Raw genomic sequence first — 24,459 nt, forward strand, 5'->3', positions numbered from 1 at the left:
ATACACAGCTCAGCAGACAGTATCACACAGGATAGGATTAGATACACAGCTCAGCAGACAGTATCACACAGGAGAGGATTAGATACACAGCTCAGCAGTCAGTATCACACAGGATAGGATTAGATACACAGCTCAGCAGACAGTATCACACAGGATAGGATTAGATACACAGCTCAGCAGTCAGTATCACACAGGATAGGATTAGATACACAGCTCAGCAGACAGTATCACACAGGATAGGATTAGATACACAGCTCAGCAGACAGTATCACACAGGAGAGGATTAGATACACAGCTCAGCAGTCAGTATCACACAGGATAGGATTAGATACACAGCTCAGCAGACAGTATCACACAGGATAGGATTAGATACACAGCTCAGCAGACAGTATCACACAGGATAGGATTAGATACACAGCTCAGCAGTCAGTATCACACAGGATAGGATTAGATACACAGCTCAGCAGTCAGTATCACACAGGACAGGATTAGATACACAGCTCAGCAGACTGTATCACACAGGATAGGATTAGATACACAGCTCAGCAGACTGTATCACACAGGGTAGGATTAGATACACAGCTCAGCAGACAGTATCACACAGGGTAGGATTAGATACACAGCTCAGCAGACAGTATCACACAGGGTAGGATTAGATACACAGCTCAGCAGACAGTATCACACAGGATAGGATTAGATACACAGCTCAGCAGACAGTATCACACAGGATAGGATTAGATACACAGCTCAGCAGACAGTATCACACAGGATAGGATTAGATACACAGCTCAGCAGACTGTATCACACAGGACAGGATTAGATACACAGCTCAGCAGGCAGTATCACACAGGACAGGATTAGATACACAGCTCAGCAGGCAGTATCACACAGGACAGGATTAGATACACAGCTCAGCAGGCAGTATCACACAGGATAGGATTAGATACACAGCTCAGCAGACAGTATCACACAGGATAGGATTAGATACACAGCTCAGCAGACAGTATCACACAGGATAGGATTAGATACACAGCTCAGCAGACAGTATCACACAGGATAGGATTAGATACACAGCTCAGCAGACAGTATCACACAGGATAGGATTAGATACACAGCTCAGCAGACAGTATCACACAGGATAGGATTAGATACACAGCTCAGCAGACAGTATCACACAGGATAGGATTAGATACACAGCTCAGCAGACAGTATCACACAGGATAATAGGATTAGATACACAGCTCAGCAGACTGTATCACACATGACAGGGTTAGATACACAGCTTAATAACATTAGATGATGGGGATTGTAGTGTTTCTGGATAAGAGGAGTTCTCTTCGGGGGGTCCCGGGGTTTCTCGGGGATGCGGTGAAGCTTCTTCGGCCTCAGTCTTTCCTGTCGCTCGATGCCGGATGGAAATTATATTAATCTCTTCCAGAGAACAAAGCTGTGGAAATTTCCGAGTGTGTCCGGCGTTAACCCCTGCATGTCTGTCCGGCTGATCCGCACTGACTCTGCTATTAGTATATAACACTGCGATAAGGGTGGAGCATTATGCATTCTATAGGGTATCATCAGTGGGGGTAAGCGGAGTCACATCTGCAGGATCAGGGACCTCCCACAGTGCCATACACAGCCCCTTCCTGAGATTTCAGGCTCGTGAACAAAATGCCAGAGCTACGGTAAAGACTGACACACAAGCAGAGCAGAGGGGAATTAAACAGACTTACAGGTTTATAGACCACTGTATTGATGAGAACAAAATGTAAATCTGTAGTAGAACATACCTGTCAGCAGAGCAGATTGATCCACGAAGCTGGGGCCTGTGGGCAGCCATTAGTGTTCGTCATCCTGCGTCTGTTGCTTATTCTGGGTCATGTCCTTATTTCAGAGCATCAGTGTGCCACCAGAATACAGGGACAGCATCAGTGTGCCAGCAGAATACAGGGGCAGCATCAGTGTGCCAGCAGAATACAGGGGCAGCATCGGTGTGCCAGCAGAATACAGGGGCAGCATCAGTGTGTCAGCAGAATACAGGGGCAGCATCGGTGTGCCAGCAGAATACAGGGGCAGCATCAGTGTGTCAGCAGAATACAGGGGCAGCATCAGTGTGCCAGCAGAATACAGGGGCAGCATCAGTGTGCCACCAGAATACAGGGACAGCATCAGTGTGCCAGCAGAATACAGGGGCAGCATCAGTGTGCCAGCAGAATACAGGGGCAGCATCGGTGTGCCAGCAGAATACAGGGGCAGCATCAGTGTGTCAGCAGAATACAGGGGCAGCATCGGTGTGCCAGCAGAATACAGGGGCAGCATCAGTGTGTTAGTAGAAGACAGGGGCAGCATCGGTGTGCCAGCAGAATACAGGGGCAGCATCAGTGTGCCAGCAGAATACAGGGGCAGCATCAGTGTGCCAGCAGAATACAGGGGCAGCATCAGTGTGTCAGCAGAATACAGGGGCAGCATCGGTGTGCCAGCAGAATACAGGGGCAGCATCAGTGTGTTAGTAGAAGACAGGGGCAGCATCAGTGTGCCAGCAGAATACAGGGGCAGCATCAGTGTGTCAGCAGAATACAGGGGCAGCATCTGTGTGCCAGCAGAATACAGGGGCAGCATCAGTGTGTTAGTAGAAGACAGGGGCAGCATCGGTGTGCCAGCAGAATACAGGGGCAGCATCAGTGTGTTAGTAGAAGACAGGGGCAGCATCGGTGTGCCAGCAGAATACAGGGGCAGCATCAGTGTGCCAGCAGAATACAGGGGCAGCATCAGTGTGCCACCAGAATACAGGGGCAGCATCAGTGTGTCAGCAGAATACAGGGGCAGCATCGGTGTGCCAGCAGAATACAGGGGCAGCATCAGTGTGCCAGCAGAATACAGGGGCAGCATCAGTGTGTTAGTAGAAGACAGGGGCAGCATCGGTGTGCCAGCAGAATACAGGGGCAGCATCAGTGTGCCAGCAGAATACAGGGGCAGCATCAGTGTGCCACCAGAATACAGGGGCAGCATCAGTGTGTCAGCAGAATACAGGGGCAGCATCGGTGTGCCAGCAGAATACAGGGGCAGCATCAGTGTGTTAGTAGAAGACAGGGGCAGCATCAGTGTGCCAGCAGAATACAGGGGCAGCATCAGTGTGTCAGCAGAATACAGGGGCAGCATCGGTGTGCCAGCAGAATACAGGGGCAGCATCAGTGTGTTAGTAGAAGACAGGGGCAGCATCGGTGTGCCAGCAGAATACAGGGGCAGCATCAGTGTGCCAGCAGAATACAGGGGCAGCATCAGTGTGCCACCAGAATACAGGGGCAGCATCAGTGTGTCAGCAGAATACAGGGGCAGCATCGGTGTGCCAGCAGAATACAGGGGCAGCATCAGTGTGCCAGCAGAATACAGGGGCAGCATCGGTGTGCCAGCAGAATACAGGGGCAGCATCAGTGTGCCAGCAGATCACAGGGGCAGCATCAGTGTGTTAGTAGAAGACAGGGGCAGCATCAGTGTCAGCAGAATACAGGGCAGCATCAGTGTGTTAGTAGAAGACAGGGGCAGCATCAGTGTGCCAGCAGAACACAGGGGCAGCATCAGTGTGCCAGCAGAAGACAGGGCAGCATCAGTGTGCCAGCAGAATACAGGGGCAGCATCAGTGTGCCAGCAGAATACAGGGGCAGCATCAGTGTGCCAGCAGAATACAGGGGCAGCATCAGTGTGCCAGCAGAATACAGGGGCAGCATCAGTGTGCCAGCAGAATACAGGGGCAGCATCAGTGTGCCAGCAGAAGACAGGGGCAGCATCAGTGTGTTAGTAGAAGACAGGGGCAGCATCAGTGTCAGCAGAATACAGGGCAGCATCAGTGTGTTAGTAGAAGACAGGGGCAGCATCAGTGTGCCAGCAGATCACAGGGGCAGCATCAGTGTGCCAGCAGAAGACAGGGCAGCATCGGTGTGCCAGCAGAATACAGGGGCAGCATCAGTGTGCCAGCAGAATACAGGGGCAGCATCAGTGTGCCAGCAGAATACAGGGGCAGCATCAGTGTGCCAGCAGATCACAGGGGCAGCATCAGTGTGCCAGCAGAATACAGGGGCAGCATTAGTGTGCCAGCAGAATACAGGGGCAGCATTAGTGTGCCAGCAGAAGACAGGGGCAGCATCAGTGTGCCAGCAGAAGACAGGGGCAGCATCAGTGTGCCAGCAGAAGACAGGGGCAGCATCAGTGTGCCAGCAGAATACAGGGGCAGCATCAGTGTGTTAGTAGAAGACAGGGGCAGCATCAGTGTGTCAGCAGAAGACAGGGGCAGCATCAGTGTGCCAGCAGAAGACAGGGGCAGCATCAGTGTGCCAGCAGAATACAGGGGCAGCATCAGTGTGTTAGTAGAAGACAGGGGCAGCATCAGTGTGTCAGCAGAATACAGGGGCAGTATCAGTCTGTCAGGAGAAGACAGGGCAGTATCAGTCTGTCAGGAGAAGACAGGGGCAGTATCAGTCCTGCAGGAGAAGACAGGGCAGTATCGGTCTGTCAGGAGAAGACAGGGCAGTATCGGTCTGTCAGGAGAAGACAGGGCAGTATCGGTCTGTCAGGAGAAGACAGGGCAGTATCGGTCTGTCAGGAGAAGACAGGGCAGTATCGGTCTGTCAGGAGAAGACAGGGCAGTATCGGTCTGTCAGGAGAAGACAGGGGCAGTATCGGTCTGTCAGGAGAAGACAGGGGCAGTATCGGTCTGTCAGGAGAAGACAGGGGCAGTATCGGTCTGTCAGGAGAAGACAGGGCAGTATCGGTCTGTCAGGAGAAGACAGGGGCAGTATCGGTCTGTCAGGAGAAGACAGGGCAGTATCGGTCTGTCAGGAGAAGACTGGGGCAGTATCAGTCCTGCAGGAGAAGACAGGGGCAGTATCAGTCCTGCAGGAGAAGACAGGGGCAGTATCAGTCTGTCAGGAGAAGACAGGGGCAGTATCAGTCTGTCAGGAGAAGACAGGGCAGTATCAGTCCTGCAGGAGAAGACAGGGCAGTATCAGTCCTGCAGGAGAAGACAGGGCAGTATCAGTGTTTGAGAAAAGTCACGAAGTCTGCACCTGCTCTGTCCGTTATCTGCACGGTTGCTGCACTGCACCGTGGATATTGGCACATGTAGTACTTGTGGTAATAAGTCTTGGGTCATTAACAGCACAATGTGTGTGTGGATGCATGGCATCCACAGGTGATGAAGGTATTGATGGCCGCTCGTGTGCAGCAGCAGCAGATCAACATACAGCATCGTGTGAGCCGTCCGTGCTCCTGAAATAGCCAAGAGAACAATGGCAGCCTACTCCGAAACTGACACTTATCTCCGGCACTTCATTGTCCTACCGCTGAGACAGACAATGGCCAGTGAGGCTCCACATGTGATGGCGCATAAAGAGCCATTGTCTGTCTCACAGCACACGAGCGCTGCAGCACATGAAAGGTTAACCATCATTGCATAACTAATTTGTCCTGCCTCCTCCAAGTGCAGCATCAAAATCAGGGTGCAGGACACTGACACTGGGGGTACAGGATAATGACACTGACACTGGGGGTACAGGATAATGACACTGACACTGGGGGTACAGGATAATGACACCGACACTGGGGGTACAGGATAATGACACCGACACTGGGGGTACAGGATAATGTCTGACACTTGGGGTACAGGATAATGACACTGACACTGGGGGTACAGGATAATGTCTGACACTTGGGGTACAGGATAATGACACTGACACTGGGGGTACAGGATAATGTCACTGACACTGGGGGTACAGGATAATGACACTGACACTCGGGGTACAGGATAATGACATTGATACTGGGGGTACAGGATAATGACAGTGACACTCGGGGTACAGGATAATGACACTGACACTCGGGATACAGGGTAATGACACTGACACTCGGGATACAGGGTAATGACACTGACACTGGGGGTACAGGGTAATGACACTGACACTGGGGGTACAGGATAATGACACTGACACTGGGGTACAGGATAATGACACTGACACTGGGGGTACAGGATAATGACACTGACACTGGGGGTACAGGATAATGACACTGACACTGGGGGTACAGGATAATGACACTGACACTGGGGGTACAGGATAATGACACTGACACTGGGGGTACAGGATAATGACACTGACACTGGGGATACAGGATAATGACACTGACACTGGGGATACAGGATAATGACACTGACACTGGGGATACAGGATAATGACACTGACACTGGGGATACAGGATAATGACACTGACACTGGGGGTACAGGATAATGACACTGGGGGTACAGGATAATGACACTGACACTCGGGGTACAGGGTAATGACACTGACACTGGGGGTACAGGATAATGACACTGACACTGGGGGTACAGGATAATGACACTGACACTCGGGGTACAGGATAATGACACTGACACTGGGGATACAGGATAATGACACTGACACTGGGGATACAGGATAATGACACTGACACTGGGGATACAGGATAATGACACTGACACTGGGGATACAGGATAATGACACTGACACTGGGGATACAGGATAATGACACTGGGGATACAGGATAATGACACTGGGGATACAGGATAATGACACTGGGGATACAGGATAATGACACTGGGGGTACAGGATAATGACACTGGGGGTACAGGATAATGACACTGGGGGTACAGGATAATGACACTGGGGGTACAGGATAATGACACTGACACTGGGGTACAGGATAATGACACTGACACTGGGGGTACAGGATAATGACACTGACACTGGGGATACAGGATAATGACACTGGGGATACAGGATAATGACACTGGGGGTACAGGATAATGACACTGGGGGTACAGGATAATGACACTGGGGGTACAGGATAATGACACTGGGGGTACAGGATAATGACACTGACACTGGGGGTACAGGATAATGACACTGACACTGGGGGTACAGGATAATGACACTGACACTGGGGGTACAGGATAATGACACTGGGGGTACAGGATAATGACACTGGGGGTACAGGATAATGACACTGGGGGTACAGGATAATGACACTGGGGGTACAGGATAATGACACTTGGGGTACAGGATGATGACACTGACACTTGGGGTACAGGGTGACTCATTGACTCGAGGTATAGGACAGCAGCTCTTGGGGTACATTCTGCTGAGGGGCAGACATTCCTGCGCAGTGTGGTCAGGTAGGTGACGTCTTCTCCTCTGGACACCATTATGGGACATTCCTGACATTGCTGTTACACATGATTACACTTCCAGGTGAGTTATGGGGTCAGGGACAATGAGAGGGTCACCTGCTGGTGGAGGGTATGACTGTGTGCGTTCAGTAGGGTGCGCTATTAGCATCCCTGTGTTATATCTTGGACATTCATTGTGATCTGAGAACATTGTGAGGTGGGGAACACTGGTACATGTGAACAGCTGGCAGGGCTGTGAAGTGCTCAGCAGAAGACTGTAATCTTCCTGTTATAGGACACACTGAAGATCGTGGTCCCGTGACCTTCATGTTTTCTGATTATCTCTGCTGGTCATATAGAATGATGATCTTCAGTTTCATGATAACCCTGGAGGTCAACTGTTTTCAGGATGCTTTCTACTTGTGGTCCAATAGTCTAAAAACATGCAGTTTCCTTTTGATCTTGATGATCTCAGCTGGTCCTGTAGGCTTTTGATTTCCAATTTCCTGGTATGGTGCCTGGTAGTCCAGTTACCTGATATCCTCAAAATTGAGTGGATTTATGATCCCTGGTGGTCTAGTAGTATGATGTTCTCCAGTTTCCTGAGAATCAGTGGGGTGATCCCTGATGGTCCATTAGTCTGATGATATCTAGTTTCCTGATGATCTATGGTATGATCCCCGGTGGTCCAGTAGTCTGCTGTTCTCTAGTTTCCTGAGGATCAGTGGGATGATCCCCGGTGGTCCAGTAGTCTGCTGTTCTCTAGTTTCCTGATGATCTGTGGTATGATCCCCGGTGGTCCAGTAGTCTGATGAGCTACATTTTCCTGATGATCTGTGGTATGATCCCTGGTGGTCCAGTTGTTTTTTGCAGTTTCTCATATGCAGGGGTCACATGTCTTTAGCCTCGTGTAGAGTGAAAAGGCCGGCACTGCTCTGTAAAGTTGCTCGGCGGTGCACGTGTCAACGGGCAGGCATCCCAATGTTACAGCTGTAAAGGAAGGACCGGCACTCGCACTGGTTTCTTTATGCAGAATTTAATTTCAGTCACTTATTCATTCATAGTGACGCGGCGTTTCAGCACTAACATGTGCTTTCATCAGACTATACAAACTATTCCTCAGGACACATCTTAAATAACAGAAAAAAGAAAAAAATAGAGGAACTGACGTCATACCACTGGCTCCTCCCCCCTGACAAGATACAAGGATGGATAAGAAAGCTCCATATGTCTCCATTTTAAACAATGAGAGGAGTCCCATGATTAATTCCGCTGAAAAATAAAACAAAAAGTTTTTTTATATATGAAACATCATATCAAACCGCTTATATTGTACTCTCGGTTCAAGCCTTTTGGATCCATCGTTTGTAAACGATGGATCCAATATGCTTCTTTTTGCAGGAGTAATTTATTTCGATCACCACCACGGCGAGGTAGTGGTACACCCTCAATCACCTGGTAACGTAATTGTGCTATTGTGTGTTTCTTCTCATGGAAATGATAAGGTATTGGGAGTAATAAAGGGTAATTTATTACTCCCAATACCTTATCATTTCCATGAGAAGAAACACACAATAGCACAATTACGTTACCAGGTGATTGAGGGTGTACCACTACCTCGCCGTGGTGGTGATCGAAATAAATTACTCCTGCAAAAAGAAGCATATTGGATCCATCGTTTACAAACGATGGATCCAAAAGGCTTGAACCGAGAGTACAATATAAGCGGTTTGATATGATGTTTCATATATAAAAAAACTTTTTGTTTTATTTTTCAGCGGAATTAATCATGGGACTCCTCTCATTGTTTAAAATGGAGACATATGGAGCTTTCTTATCCATCCTTGTATCTTGTCAGGGGGGAGGAGCCAGTGGTATGACGTCAGTTCCTCTATTTTTTTCTTTTTTCTGTTATTTAAGATGTGTCCTGAGGAATAGTTTGTATAGTCTGATGAAAGCACATGTTAGTGCTGAAACGCCGCGTCACTATGAATGAATAAGTGACTGAAATTAAATTCTGCATAAAGAAACCAGTGCGAGTGCCGGTCCTTCCTTTACAGCTATGTCTTTAGCCTCGTGATGTCTCGTCATGGTAAACAGACAAGTGCCACTCATCAGGTGGGTCTAGTAGCGTACAGTGGGGCAGAGAAGTGATCCAGGTTAGCATCAGTGTCCAAAGATCAGCGACCAAATATGACTGTAGCACATGTGAGGGTGATCTGTACTGTGAGGTGTACAGTAGTCTCTGAGGTCTCCGGTTTCCTGCACTTGCTGAATGTGAAGCCGGAGGACAGAAACCTGATAGTGGATAAGACGCATTCCCGTCATCTATCGATCTGCTGATGACTCTTTCCCTCCAGGCCTTATCAGCAATGAAATCCACCATATCTGCAGGTCATACAGGGAGCTGCACCTGTGCTTCTCTCAAGGATCACTACTAATCTCATCATCCATGATCCCATGGTGGCATGAGAGAGGAGGCAAGAGGCAGATTAGAAGGACCCCTCGTGCTTCAGAGCCGTGAGAGGAACGCCATTATGAAATGTCACGGGGCCTGGTCTACTGGTGGAGGTTCACTAGTACTTGTGCCTCGTCACCAGTTTTGGAGATGGTTGGAGGTTATTGTTGTTTCCTTTGTCCCTGAGATTCTCGGCGCTCAATGCCTTCACCTTCAGAGCCTCTCATTACCTCCCATGAAGGAGCGCGGCCGCAAGTCAACCGTGGACAAAGCGAATTCCTGGCAGCTTAAATATTTACATGGAAATCTACAAAGATCGCTGCAAGAGGGGGCGTTCCCAACATGGAGATGACCCCACAGGAAACCAAAAATCTAGGGAATAGATAGGCTGCATTTTTAGTGATGTCACCGCTGATCTCCAGTGATGGATAGGCTGCATTTTCAGTGATGTCACCGCTGATCTCCAGTGATGGATAGGCTGCATTCTCAGTGATGTCACCGCTGATCTCTAGTGATGGATAGGCTGCATTCTCAGTGATGTCACTGCTGTTCTCTACTGATGGATAGGCGGCATTCTCAGTGATGTCACCGCTGATCTCCAGTGATGGATAGGCTGCATTCTCAGTGATGTCACCGCTGATCTCTAGTGATGGATAGGCAGCATTCTCAGTGATGTCACCGCTGATCTGTAGTGATGGATAGGCTGCATTCTCAGTGATGTCACCGCTGATCTCCAGTGATGGATAGGCTGCATTCTCAGTGATGTCACCGCTGATCTCTAGTGATGGATAGGCGGCATTCTCAGTGATGTCACCACTGATCTCTAGTGATGGATAGGCTGCATTCTCAGTGATGTCACCGCTGATCTCTAGTGATGGATAGGCTGCATTCTCAGTGATGTCACCACTGATCTCTAGTGATGGATAGTGTCACACAGGTGACAAGTTTTAGAAGGTCTGAAAGATTATCTGCACATTAGTGATCTGACAGCCTCTTTTGGTTTTGGTTTCACTTTGTCTGTGTGTTGCTTGTATGTCCGCACCTCCTGTTCAGGTGTGGATCATGTGACCTTTACCTCCCCCTATTTAGTCTGACTTTACCTATCACTCCTTGCTCTGGATAGCTTCATTTGGTTTTTGGAAGAGCTGGAGTGTGGTTCTAGTTGAAGTCCTGTTCATCCATCATCCTCAGAAGTTAAGTGTTCCGCTTGTTGTATTTTGTATTCCCCCCCACCTTTGTTGTTTAATCTAGGAACAGATGCAGAATCTGACTTTGGAGGTAGCAGACCTCCGTGCAATGTTTTGCAGATTCTGAATCCACAGGCTGCTGGTTCCGGTGGTGGGTTCCAGGCCTGCCCTGATCCGAAGGTGGCTCTCCCGGACAGGTTTTCCGGGGGTAGCGCCAATTTCATCCGGTTCAGAGAGTCATGTAAATTAGACTTTAAACTGCGTCCATACTCTTCTGGTGATGAGTGTCAACGTGTGGGTGTGGGTATGATTATTTCATTGCTTAAAGAGGACGCCCAATCTTGGTCTTTTTCTCTGCCGATCGGATCACTGTCCCTCCGGTCAGTAGATTAATTTTTTAGAGCCTTGGGTCTTATCTATGATGACCCGGATCGGATCTCTCAGGCCGAGACCAAGTTACGGGGTTTGCGGCAGGGAGAACGTTCTGCGGAGGCCTATTGCTCAGAATTTAGGAGATGGGCTACGGATACAGAGTGGAACGATTCTGTTCTCCGTAGCCAATTCTGCCAGGGTCTCTCTGAGAGACTGCAGGACGCATTGGCTTTTCATGAAATTCCTGAGTCATTGGAAGCAGCTATGTCTCTTGCTGTACGTCTTGATAGACGCCTGAGGGAGAGATCTAGGGGTCCTCACCTTCAGGACGTACTGTCCAATAAGGGTACTGCCTCCTTTGACACGGGTGGTTGTGCCTTGTGATGGGCCTATGCAGTTAGGAAGAGCTACTCCTGGAACTATTGGCAAAAGCTTGGGTCATGTGAAAGGAGTCTGCTTTTGTTGTGGCAAGATGGGACATTTTGTGAATATTTGTCCGTACTTGCAGCATCAAGGTGTAAACAAAAAGATAAAAAAGTTTAATCCCCAAATTACTATTGTTAGTATGGGTGGGGAGCAAGAAAACCTACTTTTGTCTTTTACTAGTAGTACCCGTTTTCTCCTGTCAGCCGAGGTGGCGCTAAAGTCCAAAATTGTTCAAATCAAAGCATTTATCGACAGTGGGGCAGGAGTTAACTTGATTGATAGACAGTTTGTACGCATTCACGGGTTGACTACTAATGCATTAGAGAATAGTATTTCTGTCTTTGCAATTGACTCAGCACCTTTTGCCCAAAAATGCCTGTTGCAGGTAGTGAATGACATGTTATCTATTGGAGGGTCTGCCTGCTCCGTTGGTGTTGGGCTTACCATGGTTAAGCAAACATAACCCTAACATCGATTGGCAAGCGAGAAAGATTCTCGATTGGAGGGATTTTTGCATGGATAACTGTCTTAATGCATCGTTCTCTATGGTTACCACTAAAACCCGAAAGAAAGGCTATGCGAAAGTATATCACCGAGAGTTTGTCAAAGGGACATATTAGACCATCCAAGTCCCCAGTGGCTGCTGGGTTTTTCTTTGTAAAGAAAAAGGATGGTACCCTGAGACCATGCCTGGACTTCCGTGAGCTCAATCGTATTACCGTCCGTGATCCTTACCCCCAGGATCTGAGAGGGGCATATAATCCTGGTAAGGGTCAAGGAGAGGGATGAGTGGAAGACCGCATTTAATACCCCTGAGGGTCATTTTGAAAACCTGGTCATGCCCTTTGGGTTAACCAATGCTCCTGTGGTTTTTCAACACTTTTTCAATTACGTCTTTCATCATCTGGTGGGAAGTTTGTCGTTGTATACCTTGATGACATACTAATTTATTCGCCTAATATGGAGACTCATCAGGATCATGTGAGACAGGTGTTACAAATCCTAAGAGAGAATAAGTTGTATGCTAAGATGGAAAAGTGTATTTGCTGTACAGGAAGTGCAATTTCTGGGTTACCTGCTCTCATCCTGAGGTTTTCGTATGGATCCCGAGAAGGTCCGTGCCGTGTTGGACTGGGATCGACCCGAAAATCTGAAAGCGCTTATGCGGTTTTTGGGGTTTACCAACTACTACCGTAAATTTATCTTGAACTTTTCATCGGTGGTTAAACCTTTAACAGACATGACTAGGAAGGGTGCGGATATTTCTATCTGGTCTAATGCGGCATTACAGGCCTTTTCTGCTGTGAAAGAATGTTTTGCTTCGGCCCCTATTCTGGTGCAAGCGGACGTGTCTCAGCCATTTATTGTTGAGGTTGACGCGTCTGAGGTAGGGGTAGGAGCAATATTGTCACAGGGTCCTTCACTGAGTAAATGGCGCCCATGTGCATTTTTCTCTAAAAAACTCTTGACTGCTGAAAAGTATTATGTTGTGGGGAATAGGGAATTGCTGGCCATTAAGTTGGCGTTCGAGGAATAGCGGCATTGGTTGGAAGGGGCAATTAATCCTATTACGGTAATTACGGATCACAAGAATCTGGACTACTTGGAGTCGACTAAACGACTGAACCCAAGGCAGGCCAAATGGTCATTGTTTTTCACCAGATTTAACTTCATCGTCACTTACCGCCCTGGGGTTAAGAACGTCAAGGCGGATGTTTTGTCACGTAGCTTTCCTGGAGGGGGGGAGTCTAATGACCCTAGTCCCATTTTATCTGAAGGGGTGGTTATATCCGCTCTTTATCCTGATCTCGAGGCCAGGGTGTTGGAGGCACAGGAGGATGCTCCGGACTCTTGTCCTCAGGGGAAATTGTTTGTTCCCTCCGAATTACGTCACAAGGTGTTCGAGGAACATCACTGTACGGTGCTTGCTGGGCACCCTGGGAGCAGATCGACTGTCGATCTCATCTCTCGCAGATTCTGGTGGCCGGGGTTGCGTAAATGTATTGAGGACTATGTGTCAGCCTGTGGTACCTGTGCACGTGCTAAGGTGACACATACTCGGCCTTCCTGATCTCTGCTTCCATTGCCCATCTCGTCCAGACCTTGGACCCATTTGTCCATGGATTTTTATCACGGATTTACCGAATTCTTCGGGAAAAACTGATTCTGGTGGTTGTCGATCGTTTAAGTAAAATGGCTCACTTTATTGCATTACTTAGTCTACCCAATGCTAAAACTCTTGCGCAGGTGTTTGTCGACAACATCGTGACACTACATGGCATTCCCTATGATGTGGTGTCCGATAGAGGGACTCAGTTTGTTTCCAGATTCTGGAGAGCGTTCTGTACTCGTCTGGGTGTACAATTGTCCTTCTCTTCGGCTTTTCATCCTCAGTCAAATGGACAGACGGAGCGCACTGATCAGAATCTGGAGACTTACTTGAGATGTTTTGTTTCAGAGAATCAGGAAGAGTGGTCTTCATTTTTGTCTTTAGCTGAATTTGCTATAAATAACTGTAGACAGGAATCCACTGAGAAGTCGCGTTTTTGGGGGGGCATATGGGTTCCATCCACAGTTTGGTACATTTTCTGGTGCTCATAATTCTGGCATTCCTTAATTGTCTTCTATTTAGTGGAAAATCCTAAATAACCTGGAAAAGATGGGCAACAGGTATAAGCGTGCGGCTGACAGGAAACGTATGAGTGGTCCGGACCTAAGAGTGGGTGATTCTGTGTGGCTGTCTACAAGAAAAATTAAACTTAAGGTACCTTCTTGGAAGTTGGGACCAAGATTTATTGGTTCATATAAGATCACTGCCATTGTTAACCCTGTAGCCTTCCGTCTTGAACTTCCTCAGGCACTGAAAATCCATAAAGTTTTTCATAAATCGTTGTTAAAGAAATGTGTTGAACCTGTTGAGCCGTCCTCCTTGCCTCCCGCTCCTGTCATGGTGGACGGCAGTTTAGAATTTTATATCAGCAGGATTGTGGACTCCCGAGTTCTCTGGAGATCCCTCCAGTATCTCGTTCATTGGAGAGGGTACGGACCAGAGGAGAGGATGTGGGTTCCAGCGACCGATGTTAATGCTAGTCGTCTAGTGAGAGCATTCCACAGAGCTCATCCTGATAAGGTCGGTCCTGGGTGCCCGGAGGTCACCCGTAGAAGGTTTTAGAAGGTCTGAAAGATTATCTGCACATTAGTGACAGCCTCTTTTGGTTTTGGTTTCACTTTGTCTGTGTGTTGCTTGTATGTCCACACCTCCTGTTCTCCCCCTATTTAGTCTGACTTTATCCATCACTCCTTGCTTGGGATAGCTTAATTTGTGTTTTTTTTTGAAGAGCTGGAGTGTGGTTCTAGTTGAAGTACTGTTCATCCATCATCCATCAGCCTCAGAAGTTAAGTGTTCCGCTTGTTGTATTTTGTATTCCCCCCCACCATTGTTGTTTACTAGGCCTCAGCAAGACGTTGGTTCCTTCACTAGGGAAGGAGCGGGTTGTCTCTGCTCTGTCATTACTATTAGGGCATCCGAATGCCACCAGGATTTTCTAGGTTCCGGTGTATGGGCATCTCTACCATCGAGAGGTGCCCATACGGATAGGAGTTAGGATAGGTGTTGACCCTTTTCCTTCCCTAGCGGTGAGGCCTAGTGTCTTTTCCCTTCCTTCTGGTTGTCTTTTGGTGTTCTCCTCTACTACATCCGTGACAGGCTGCATTCTCAGTGATGTCACCGCTGATCTCTCGTGATGGATAGGCTGCATTCTCAGTGATGTCACCGCTGATCTCTAGGGAATGGATATTGTGAGCTGTAATGAGGGATGAGATCAGTATATTGTGGGAGCAGCAGATATAACACTGTCTGCATGTTGTTGAGGGGTTAATCATCACCGGGTGGCAGGATGATGGGGATCAGTGTACACAGGTTCTCATCCATGTGGCGATAATTACAACCCCTGCTAAGCTTTCATAGCGGCCATTCTGGTTGTCACCCAGCTTTCCTGATGGTTTCCCCGTCTCCTCCTATGATTACTGATGGCTCTATCACCAGGGCTAGGGCTGGGATGTAAATTGCCGTGGTCTGTGAGCACAGCTGACATAAATGGCCGGCACAAAGTGCGCTCCGTGCGGCTGCCATGTGCTGCGGATTCTCCATTGTCAGATTCCATCTCCTGACCCACTTCCATAATAATGTGAGCGGCCAACAGTGTATCCGAGCCACACACCGAGTGTAACGACCACAGGTCCCCCCTTCATATCAGCCCGTCTAAAAAGACAACCCGGACACCGATATTATGTGCCCAGGAGGGTCCGGGTGTAATAGTCTGCAGGATATATCACTGTGTATCTGTCAGGAGATAGAGGACAGAGCGATGGTCTGCAGATCTCTAGAGGTCAGAGGTGTAATACTCTGCAGGATATATCACTATGTGGACAGAGCGATGGTCTGCAGATCTCTAGAGGTCAGAGGTGTAATACTCTGCAGGATATATCACTATGTGGACAGAGCGATGATCTGCAGATCTCTAAAGAGGTCAGTGGTGTAATAATCTGCAGAACATACAAGGAGGAGTAATTCTCTGCATGTCTGATGCTCTGCAGGTCGGTGTGGTTAGTATATAGGGGGCTCTGTGGCGGTGGACACGCGGGGTAGAATAAATGTCATGTTAATCTGGGAATTTTCCTATCGCTCGGACTTCTGGGTAATCGCGGCGCTGTCTCGGGCTGAGCGCTCAGAGGCGTTAATAACAGGAAGGATTAAGAGATTTCATTTCCTCGTATGTTAATTAGCGGCTGAGAGTCAATATCTCTGAATGAGAGCGTAATATGAAATCATTCCACTGACTGCTGAAGTGACTGCTGCTATAGAGTGCGGTCTACGGGACATGTACACTATAGAGTGCGGTCTACCGGGACATGTACACTATAGAGTGCGGTCTACCGGGACATGGACACTATAGAGTGCGGTCTACAGGGACATGGACACTATAGAGTGCGGTCTACAGGGACATGGACACTATAGAGTGCGGTCTACAGGGACATGGACACTATAGAGTGCGGTCTACAGGGACATGGACACTATAGAGTGCGGTCTACAGGGACATGGACACTATAGAGTGCGGTCTACAGGGACATGGACACTATAGAGTGCGGTCTACCGGGACATGGACACTATAGAGTGCGGTCTACCGGGACATGGACACTATAGAGTGCGGTCTACGGGGACATGGACACTATAGAGTGCGGTCTACGGGGACATGGACACTATAGAGGGTGGTCTACGGGGACATGTACGCTATAGAGTGGAGGCTACGGGGACATGTACACTATAGAGTGCGGTCACTCTATAGTGTCCATGTCCCCGTAGACCGCACTCTATAGTGTCCATGTCCCCGTAGACCGCACTCTATAGCGTACATGTCCCCGTAGACCGTACTCTATAGTGTCCATGTCCCGTAGACCGTACTCTATAGTGTCCATGTCCCGTAGACCGCACTCTATAGTGTCCATGTCCTGGTAGACCGCACTCTATAGTGTCCATGTCCTGGTAGACCGCACTCTACAGTATACATGTCCCTACATGGACACTATAGAGTGAATAGAATTAACCAGGCTGCAGGCGGAGTGTCCCTTTATGGCAGGTCTTATTTTCATTTCTGCTCCACATTGCACATAGCCGTGTCTGCACCATTTCCAAGAATCGGCCGGTCGCTGTGTCTTCCAGAGCCTTCCTGTCACATCTGAATGTCTTTTCCGGTAAGTGCCGTGTCAGCTATTGTAGTGCTGTTGGGTAATAGTCTCCCAGAATGCTGCGGGGCACACTTCACGCTGGAGCAGCGGCGGCCATTAATGTGGTCGTCTCACTTCATGTAGAGAAAGCTAATATAAAGGCACTTACTAATGTATTGTGATTCTCCATATTGTTTTCTTTGCTGACTGGATTCATTTTTCCATCACATTATACACTGCTCGTTTCCATGGTTACAGACCACCCTGCAATCCATCAGTGGTGGTCGTGCTTGCACACTATAGGAAATAGCACTAGCCTATGTGCACTCCATGGTCCCGGCCACCAGAAAGGCTGATGCTATTTCCTATAGCTGAATCAGCTCGTGGCTCTGAATATGGCACATTTCATGTTGTCTGCTCTGATAGATTAGATAATAGACCATTGAGGGCACCGTTTCCTTAAAGGACATGTCCATCTTCTGTGAACCACAAGGAAATCTGTCACCAAGACACGTCCTCCACATGTCATACTAGCCTCGTGGAAACCAACATCGCCGCCAGGAAGTAGCCTACAATGTGAGAACTGTAGTGTCTGCCTTAGTGGTTGTCACCCAGAAACCTGTAGAACCGAGTCTTCTTCATGAATGTCTAATAACCGACAAGTTTTCTCCTAGCTAAAGAGATTCTGTGATGCCCTCATGAAAGGTCTGACTGTAGAAAACATCACCAAGGAAGATCCAAAGCGTAAGGTGACTCTGAAGAAGAATCAGGAGCAGTCTTCCTTGGGACAAGCACAAGACGGGAGACGCTTAAACCCTCCACAAGGCACTGTCCACCTTCCGAGTCTTCAGCAGCGACAAGTGAGTCTTCATGGAAAGACCCTGGCCAAGAGTCTTGAAGTATATCTCTGTATTACAGATATATACCATGACCTGGATAAATGAGAACCTTCACAGACAAGAGTCTTGAAGGGCTTCTCCAACCCTGCGGAGATTGTGATGGTGGTGACTACTACATAATCTGCTTCCGCAATCTCATTCATGTGGCTTTATGTAGACGGGGAATGCAAGATGGAAGATCCAGAAACAAGGCGTGCCGACACTGGTCAACCCCACACTGGTTGGAGATTTTCTTGGAATTTCAAGGAATCTTTGATACTGGAAGTGATAACTGGACATGGGCTGGGAGCATTGCTGAGCGCCATACCTCGTTTTTTTCTTGGACTCTGTGTTTTTTGTTTTAGGAACAAAACCCCAAGTGGCAATGATATGTCAAAAGATAAGTGAAATTGACGGTCCCCTTTGATTGCTGATTTATGTCTGCTGCTCTCTGACCAATAAACAGCACTAGTGAGATGGTCCTTGTGTTTATTGACGCCTTCTTGAGCCCGTCAGCAACAGATGTCAGGGGGCTTGTGGGAGAGCGGACATGAAGGGAAAAGATGGGCAAAATGGATGGAAAGGTGGGATCAGGAGTGCTATGGTAGGAGAGGAAACACTAGGCCTCATGTTTGACCTTGTTGCCCATAGCAACCAACCAGCATCCATGTTCCATCTCTCCACTGCATTTCTGGAAATGAAAGCCGGTTTCTGATTGGTCGCTATGGACGACTTTCACAGGAGGTCCTGAGGATGATGGCGGATAGCAGTGTGTTTCCTGCTAAGTGTATGGTTTATGTTCCTCCTTCTCTGAATACGCTGCATATACCGATGTTATGGCCTTGGTCACACATGCTAGAAATATGCAGTCTCCACCCCCCCTTGACTTCCTCCAGACATAGGACATTTGGGGGGTCATCTCCCCCGCCAGTATTTGGCTGCCATTATCTTCCCATGAGACTCCATCTTGTCTTCTGCACATGGACGACTTCACTCTCAGATGGATGATAATGAGCCCCATGCCCAGGAGAGCTGATTGCTGCATTGAGACCACCCTTGTACATGTCGCGGACCACCGCCCTGCCTACAGCTATAAGCAAGATAAAACTAAGGCCATAGAAGTGTCCTCGACCTGTGGTTCTCCAGCTGCTGTAACACTACAACCCCCATCATACCGTGATAGGCATAGGTTGGGTAATCAAGTGTTCAGTGCTGATGTGAGATGGGGAAACAGCTCTCCTTGTCTGAACACTGTTTGTGTAGATTAAATTAAATGATCTGGACTGACATTCCGCTGTTTGGCCACAAGATGCCGCTGTTTCCTAAACACAGCTACAGACTGCTTATATCTCCATATTCATAAGAGGTGGAGTTACACACAGAGCCTGGAGAGGAAGAGAAAGCGAGCAGCCATCTTAGAGGGAGCTGAGACTGAGGAACTGTGTCAGCAGAGGATCCGATGGCATCCAGGTGTGAGAGCATCCCTCAGTGACCAGAGCTGCAGATAAGTGAAGCTGATCATGTCCAAGACCCTGATCCTGTCCAGAAGAAAGAGGATTGCTTCCAGGAACATACATACACTGCGGTACCGCATGCTTTTTGTAGAGACGTTTGTTCTGTTCAGAGTCACCAGCGGATGAAGAGCAGACCCAGTCGGTAAGATTGTGCACGCACCTCATTACAGTGTTGGCGCCTACAGACTGAGACCAGGCCTGTAGTTGGTTAGGGTCTCTGTTTGTGTCAGGCCACAAGTGTTACTCCTGTTCATTTCAAAGACTCCATAAAGTGACATTTCACACTGGAGAGCCGATAAACTTCCCACAAACTCAAGCCAGGCTGGCGTTTTTCTCAGGAGGACTAGCCGGGCACGTGCTACACGACCAGTTATGGGAGGGGGAATCCTGTAGAGCTTTGTAAGATTGTAAGGGTGCTTTCACACTAGCATTGTTAGAATCCGGAACTGCCTGTCATATCCGGAAATCCGTATGCAAACGGAGATCTTTTTTTTTTTCTCCAGATCTGTTAGACTTATTCATTGAAATATCGGATCCGTCTTTCTGGTATCATCCGGAATAACGGTCCCGGTACAAACATTTTTTTCAAAGCTAGAAAGAACTGCGCATGTGCAGACCAGAAAACCAGATCCGGCGATGCGTCAATTTCCAGAACACTTGGTAACGGATCCGGCATTAATACATTTCAATGGAAATTAATGCTGCATCCAGCAAGTGCGGGAGTGTTCCAGAATTTTGGCCGGAAAAAATACCGTACAAGGGACAGAAGACATCCTGATGCATACTGAACAGATTGCTTTCCATTCAGAATGCATTGGGACAAACCGGAAGCGTGGAGGTATAGTCATGCCCGCCAGTAGCTAAATGACCACGCTTTCCTCCTGCATCCATCGGAGGGCGCCGCGCTGTGCAGCACAAGGGTCTCAGCCTTCGGGCTGGGTGTATGTAAATTTATTGGAGGTTTCCAGCATTTGGGGTTGTGTTCATTACCACATTTTAAGTAAAATTCTGTTTTGGCAAAAGCTGGTGGTGGAGCTGTTTTCCTCGTTCGTGACTTTGCTGTATCCTGGGAAGCCCACCCCGGTCCACGGCTTACACCGGGATGCAGCTGATGAGGTCCCCTAAGCTGCATGTTCCCCATAGACCCCCCCCCCAACTTCAGATGCTGTATAGGCCCCAGACTATGGCACCTCTATCTCCCAGCGGAGGAGTACGCCAGAGAGAGACAGCCCACACGCACGCCACTGAATATTGGGTAAGCGAGCAACCCAGATCGGTCCGACTCATTTACTAGGATAGACTGATGACATACTGAACTGCTTGGATGGTTAGGATCAGAATATAGGAAGGTTGCTTATACTCGATGTTCACACAGGTTAGATTTGCCTCACCATTGAGATGGTTGTGCTGTTATAGCTAGATTCAGCTTTGAATAATATATGCTGATCTAGACCCTACACTCACAACACCCTCACTGTGATTGAGGAAATCATACGATATTATATTTGTTGGCGGCGGAGTTACTGTGGACGGGCTCTTAAGGCACACTGTATGGTCTCTACATTTATGTTTGTATGTGGTTTTATGTCATAATAAAATTTAACTTTATTGGGTAATACGTTGTACCGATTCTCTTTTTGTTGATATGCTTATACACCCCCAGCCTGAGAGCGATCAGGAAAGCAGCAGAGTCTGAGCTTATACACCCCCCAGCCTGAGAGCCATCAGGAAAGCAGCAGATTTACCATATAGAATTCCTCATATGACATGACATCACCACTCGCCTTATATAACTATATATCATCCACCACATTCATCATATGAAATCACTCATTTTCAAATTGAAATATTTTATTTGCAAAAAAAAAAAAAGTGTAAAAAATAAATATGTTCATGTAAACAATGGCTCCACCCCCCCTCGTATAAGTTATATTCATATATACAGCTATATACATACATATATACATAAATATTTACAGCCTCCACACTGGGAAGAGCAGCTACAAATGCAAAGAATTAACAATCCAATGTGCAATTTTGAGAACGCCCGTAACATACGCGCCAAAATCTCAGTTTCCTTATGAATTCCTTAGAAGCTAGAGACACAGGTGCTCCATCACTAGCTCCAAGGAAAATCATAGGCTTGGCTTATATACCCTGTACCACATTTTACAAATCTCTACCCCCCTGTTGTAGGAGCAGTTCAGAAGGCTGGGAAGAATGCCGCCATATTGTGACCCATTCTCCCACGTAGTGCAAATAACACTCCTAAACTAACAGTAATAAACCAAAGCTAGCCCTTTATAGTCCTCTCCCAGAGCATTGTGGGATTGGGATGGCACCTCTGTAGGCACATGGGCTACCACATGGTTGCATAATAGTCTGGATTCCACCGAGCCCAAGTTCTGCTATGGCACGAGGGGGTGCACCAGTCACCGGTGACCACTCCACCAGGTGTAGACATTAGTGCCCATGGTGGAAGCATTTAGTCCAGCAATACCCAGTGAATGGTCCATGGTTGAGCACCAAACTCCACTGCATCCCAGCTCGGACTCAGTCTCTAAGAGTCTAGTGAGGGGTCACAGACCCGAGGTTCTTCAGCGACCTCACTCAATTCTTCTTCTCCCAAAGACGGCTGACATGCTCCTCACGATGCCCTTGATGCCCGCATTCTTCTTGATGGAGCTCCGGTTCTCCCTCACTGTCTCCAGCAGCTGATGGAAGACCACCAAGGAGCCGTGATAAGTCTCCGCCGCCGAGATCTCAAAGAAGTCACAGTCTGAAGAAATGGCGAGCAGGCGACCCTCCTCGCTGGAGACCTCCCGATGGTGCTGGAGATCCCGCTTGTTACCCACTATGATGATGGGCGAGGAGCCGCGACGCTTCTTCAGATGGCGGATTCTCTGGAGCTGCTGTCGCACCACATTGAAGCTGTCGCGGTCACAGATGCTGTAGACAAGAATGAAACCGTCCGCCCAGCGCAGCTGCTCCTCGCTGACGCACGTCTGAGGGCTCGGGTTCTGTGGACAGAAGAGGACACCTGTTATATATCTCATCGCAGAAAAGCAGGGTGACAACAAACATGGCGCCACTACACCTGACAACCTGCCATCTGCAGGATCTATCACTATGTATGTGTCAGGAGGTAGAGAGGACAGAGCGATGTTCTGCAGATCTCTACAGGTCAGAGGTGTAATAATCTGCAGGATCTATCACTATGTATCTTTCAGGAGGTAGAGAGGACAGAGCGATGTTCTGCAGATCTCTAGAGAGGTCAGAGGTGTAATAATCTGCAGGATATATCACTGTGTATCTGTCAGGAGGTAGAGAGGACAGAGCGATGTTCTGCAGATCTCTACAGGTCAGAGGTGTAATAATCTGCAGGAATCTATCACTATGTATCTGTAATGTTCTGCAGATCACTACAGGTCAGAGGTGTAATAATCTGCAGAATATATCACTATGTATCTGTAATGTTCTGCAGATCTCTACAGGTCAGAGGTGTAATAATCTGCAGGATATATCACTATGTATCTGTAATGTTCTGCAGATCACTACAGGTCAGAGGTGTAATAATCTGCAGGATCTATCACTATGTATCTGTAATGTTCTGCAGATCTCTACAGGTCAGAGGTGTAATAATCTGCAGGATCTATCACTATGTATCTGTAATGTTCTGCAGATCTCTACAGGTCAGAGGTGTAATAATCTGCAGGATCTATCACTATGTATCTGTAATGTTCTGCAGATCTCTACAGGTCAGAGGTGTAATAATCTGCAGGATCTATCACTATGTATCTGTAATGTTCTGCAGATCTCTACAGGTCAGAGGTGCGATAGTCTGCAGGCTGTTACCTGAGGACAGACAGAATCCCAGATGCAGAAGCAGGTCTCTCTTCCGTCCACCATGATGTTGTGGGTGTAGATGGACTCTGCAATATAAGAAGAGGTTGGGTAAATGGAATGCCTCCAGGACTGCACATTATACTTTGTACTACTACTCTCATCATGCTCACCTGTGCCAACATATTCTCCAATGAACCTGCGTGTCAGGAAGCGAACCGTCAGAGCTGCGAAGAAGAAGAAGACAGTGAGATTAACATCAGAAGGAATGACAGCTCCAGTCATGTAAAGGCTCAGACTGGGCAGAGGAGCTGACAGTCTACTGGCTTATAATGTGCACCTACCTGATTTGCCCACGTTCTCGGCTCCTAGGACCAGGATGTTGGCCTCCACCTTGTGCTGCTGGTGGCCGCTGTCGCTCATCTTGGTGCTGTGGATGTGAACCACCATTTGTAGTCTGGGCTCAGGCTGCAGATACAAGGACTGGCTGAGACACCAGCCCTACTTATAGGAGGAGGGGCGGGCACTCCCGGGAGAGTGGCAGCTGCGCCAGCCAATCAGAGGACCTCATGGGATTTATGTTTACAGGACCAAAGCATTGTGCCCTGCGGGGGGTAAGTCCAGTGTGTGCCAGGAGAATGTCATCACCAGGGCGATGCCCCCCCGGGACAGGAGTCAATGTGTAACCTGCAGAGTCCAGGAGAGATCTGTCTGCCACCTGCAGGGTCTGCGTGTGCGGTGTCCTATCTACACCGCATCACCGCCAGGAGCCCACAGGACTGCAGAGTATTACACCTCTGTCCTCTCTGGACATCTGCAGAACATCGCTCTGCCCTCTCTGCCTCCAGATACACAGTGATATATACT

The 24,459-nt window shown here is 48.2% G+C and overlaps 1 protein-coding gene across 1 annotated transcript; it reads right to left on the reverse strand.

The window, feature by feature from the left end:
- Positions 1-21,598: 21,598 nt before the first annotated feature.
- LOC122922001 (ras-related and estrogen-regulated growth inhibitor-like protein) lies at positions 21,599-24,049 on the reverse strand. Its single transcript, XM_044272388.1, has 4 exons — positions 23,937-24,049; positions 23,766-23,819; positions 23,605-23,681; positions 21,599-22,769 (listed from the first exon to the last, which is right to left on the reverse strand). The coding sequence occupies exons 1-4, from the start codon at positions 24,040-24,042 to the stop codon at positions 22,356-22,358; spliced, it is 651 nt and encodes a 216-aa protein (XP_044128323.1). The 5' UTR covers positions 24,043-24,049; the 3' UTR covers positions 21,599-22,355.
- Positions 24,050-24,459: the final 410 nt, after the last annotated feature.

This window comes from Bufo gargarizans, chromosome 11 (assembly GCF_014858855.1).
Source record: "Bufo gargarizans isolate SCDJY-AF-19 chromosome 11, ASM1485885v1, whole genome shotgun sequence".
Lineage (NCBI taxonomy): Eukaryota > Metazoa > Chordata > Amphibia > Anura > Bufonidae > Bufo > Bufo gargarizans.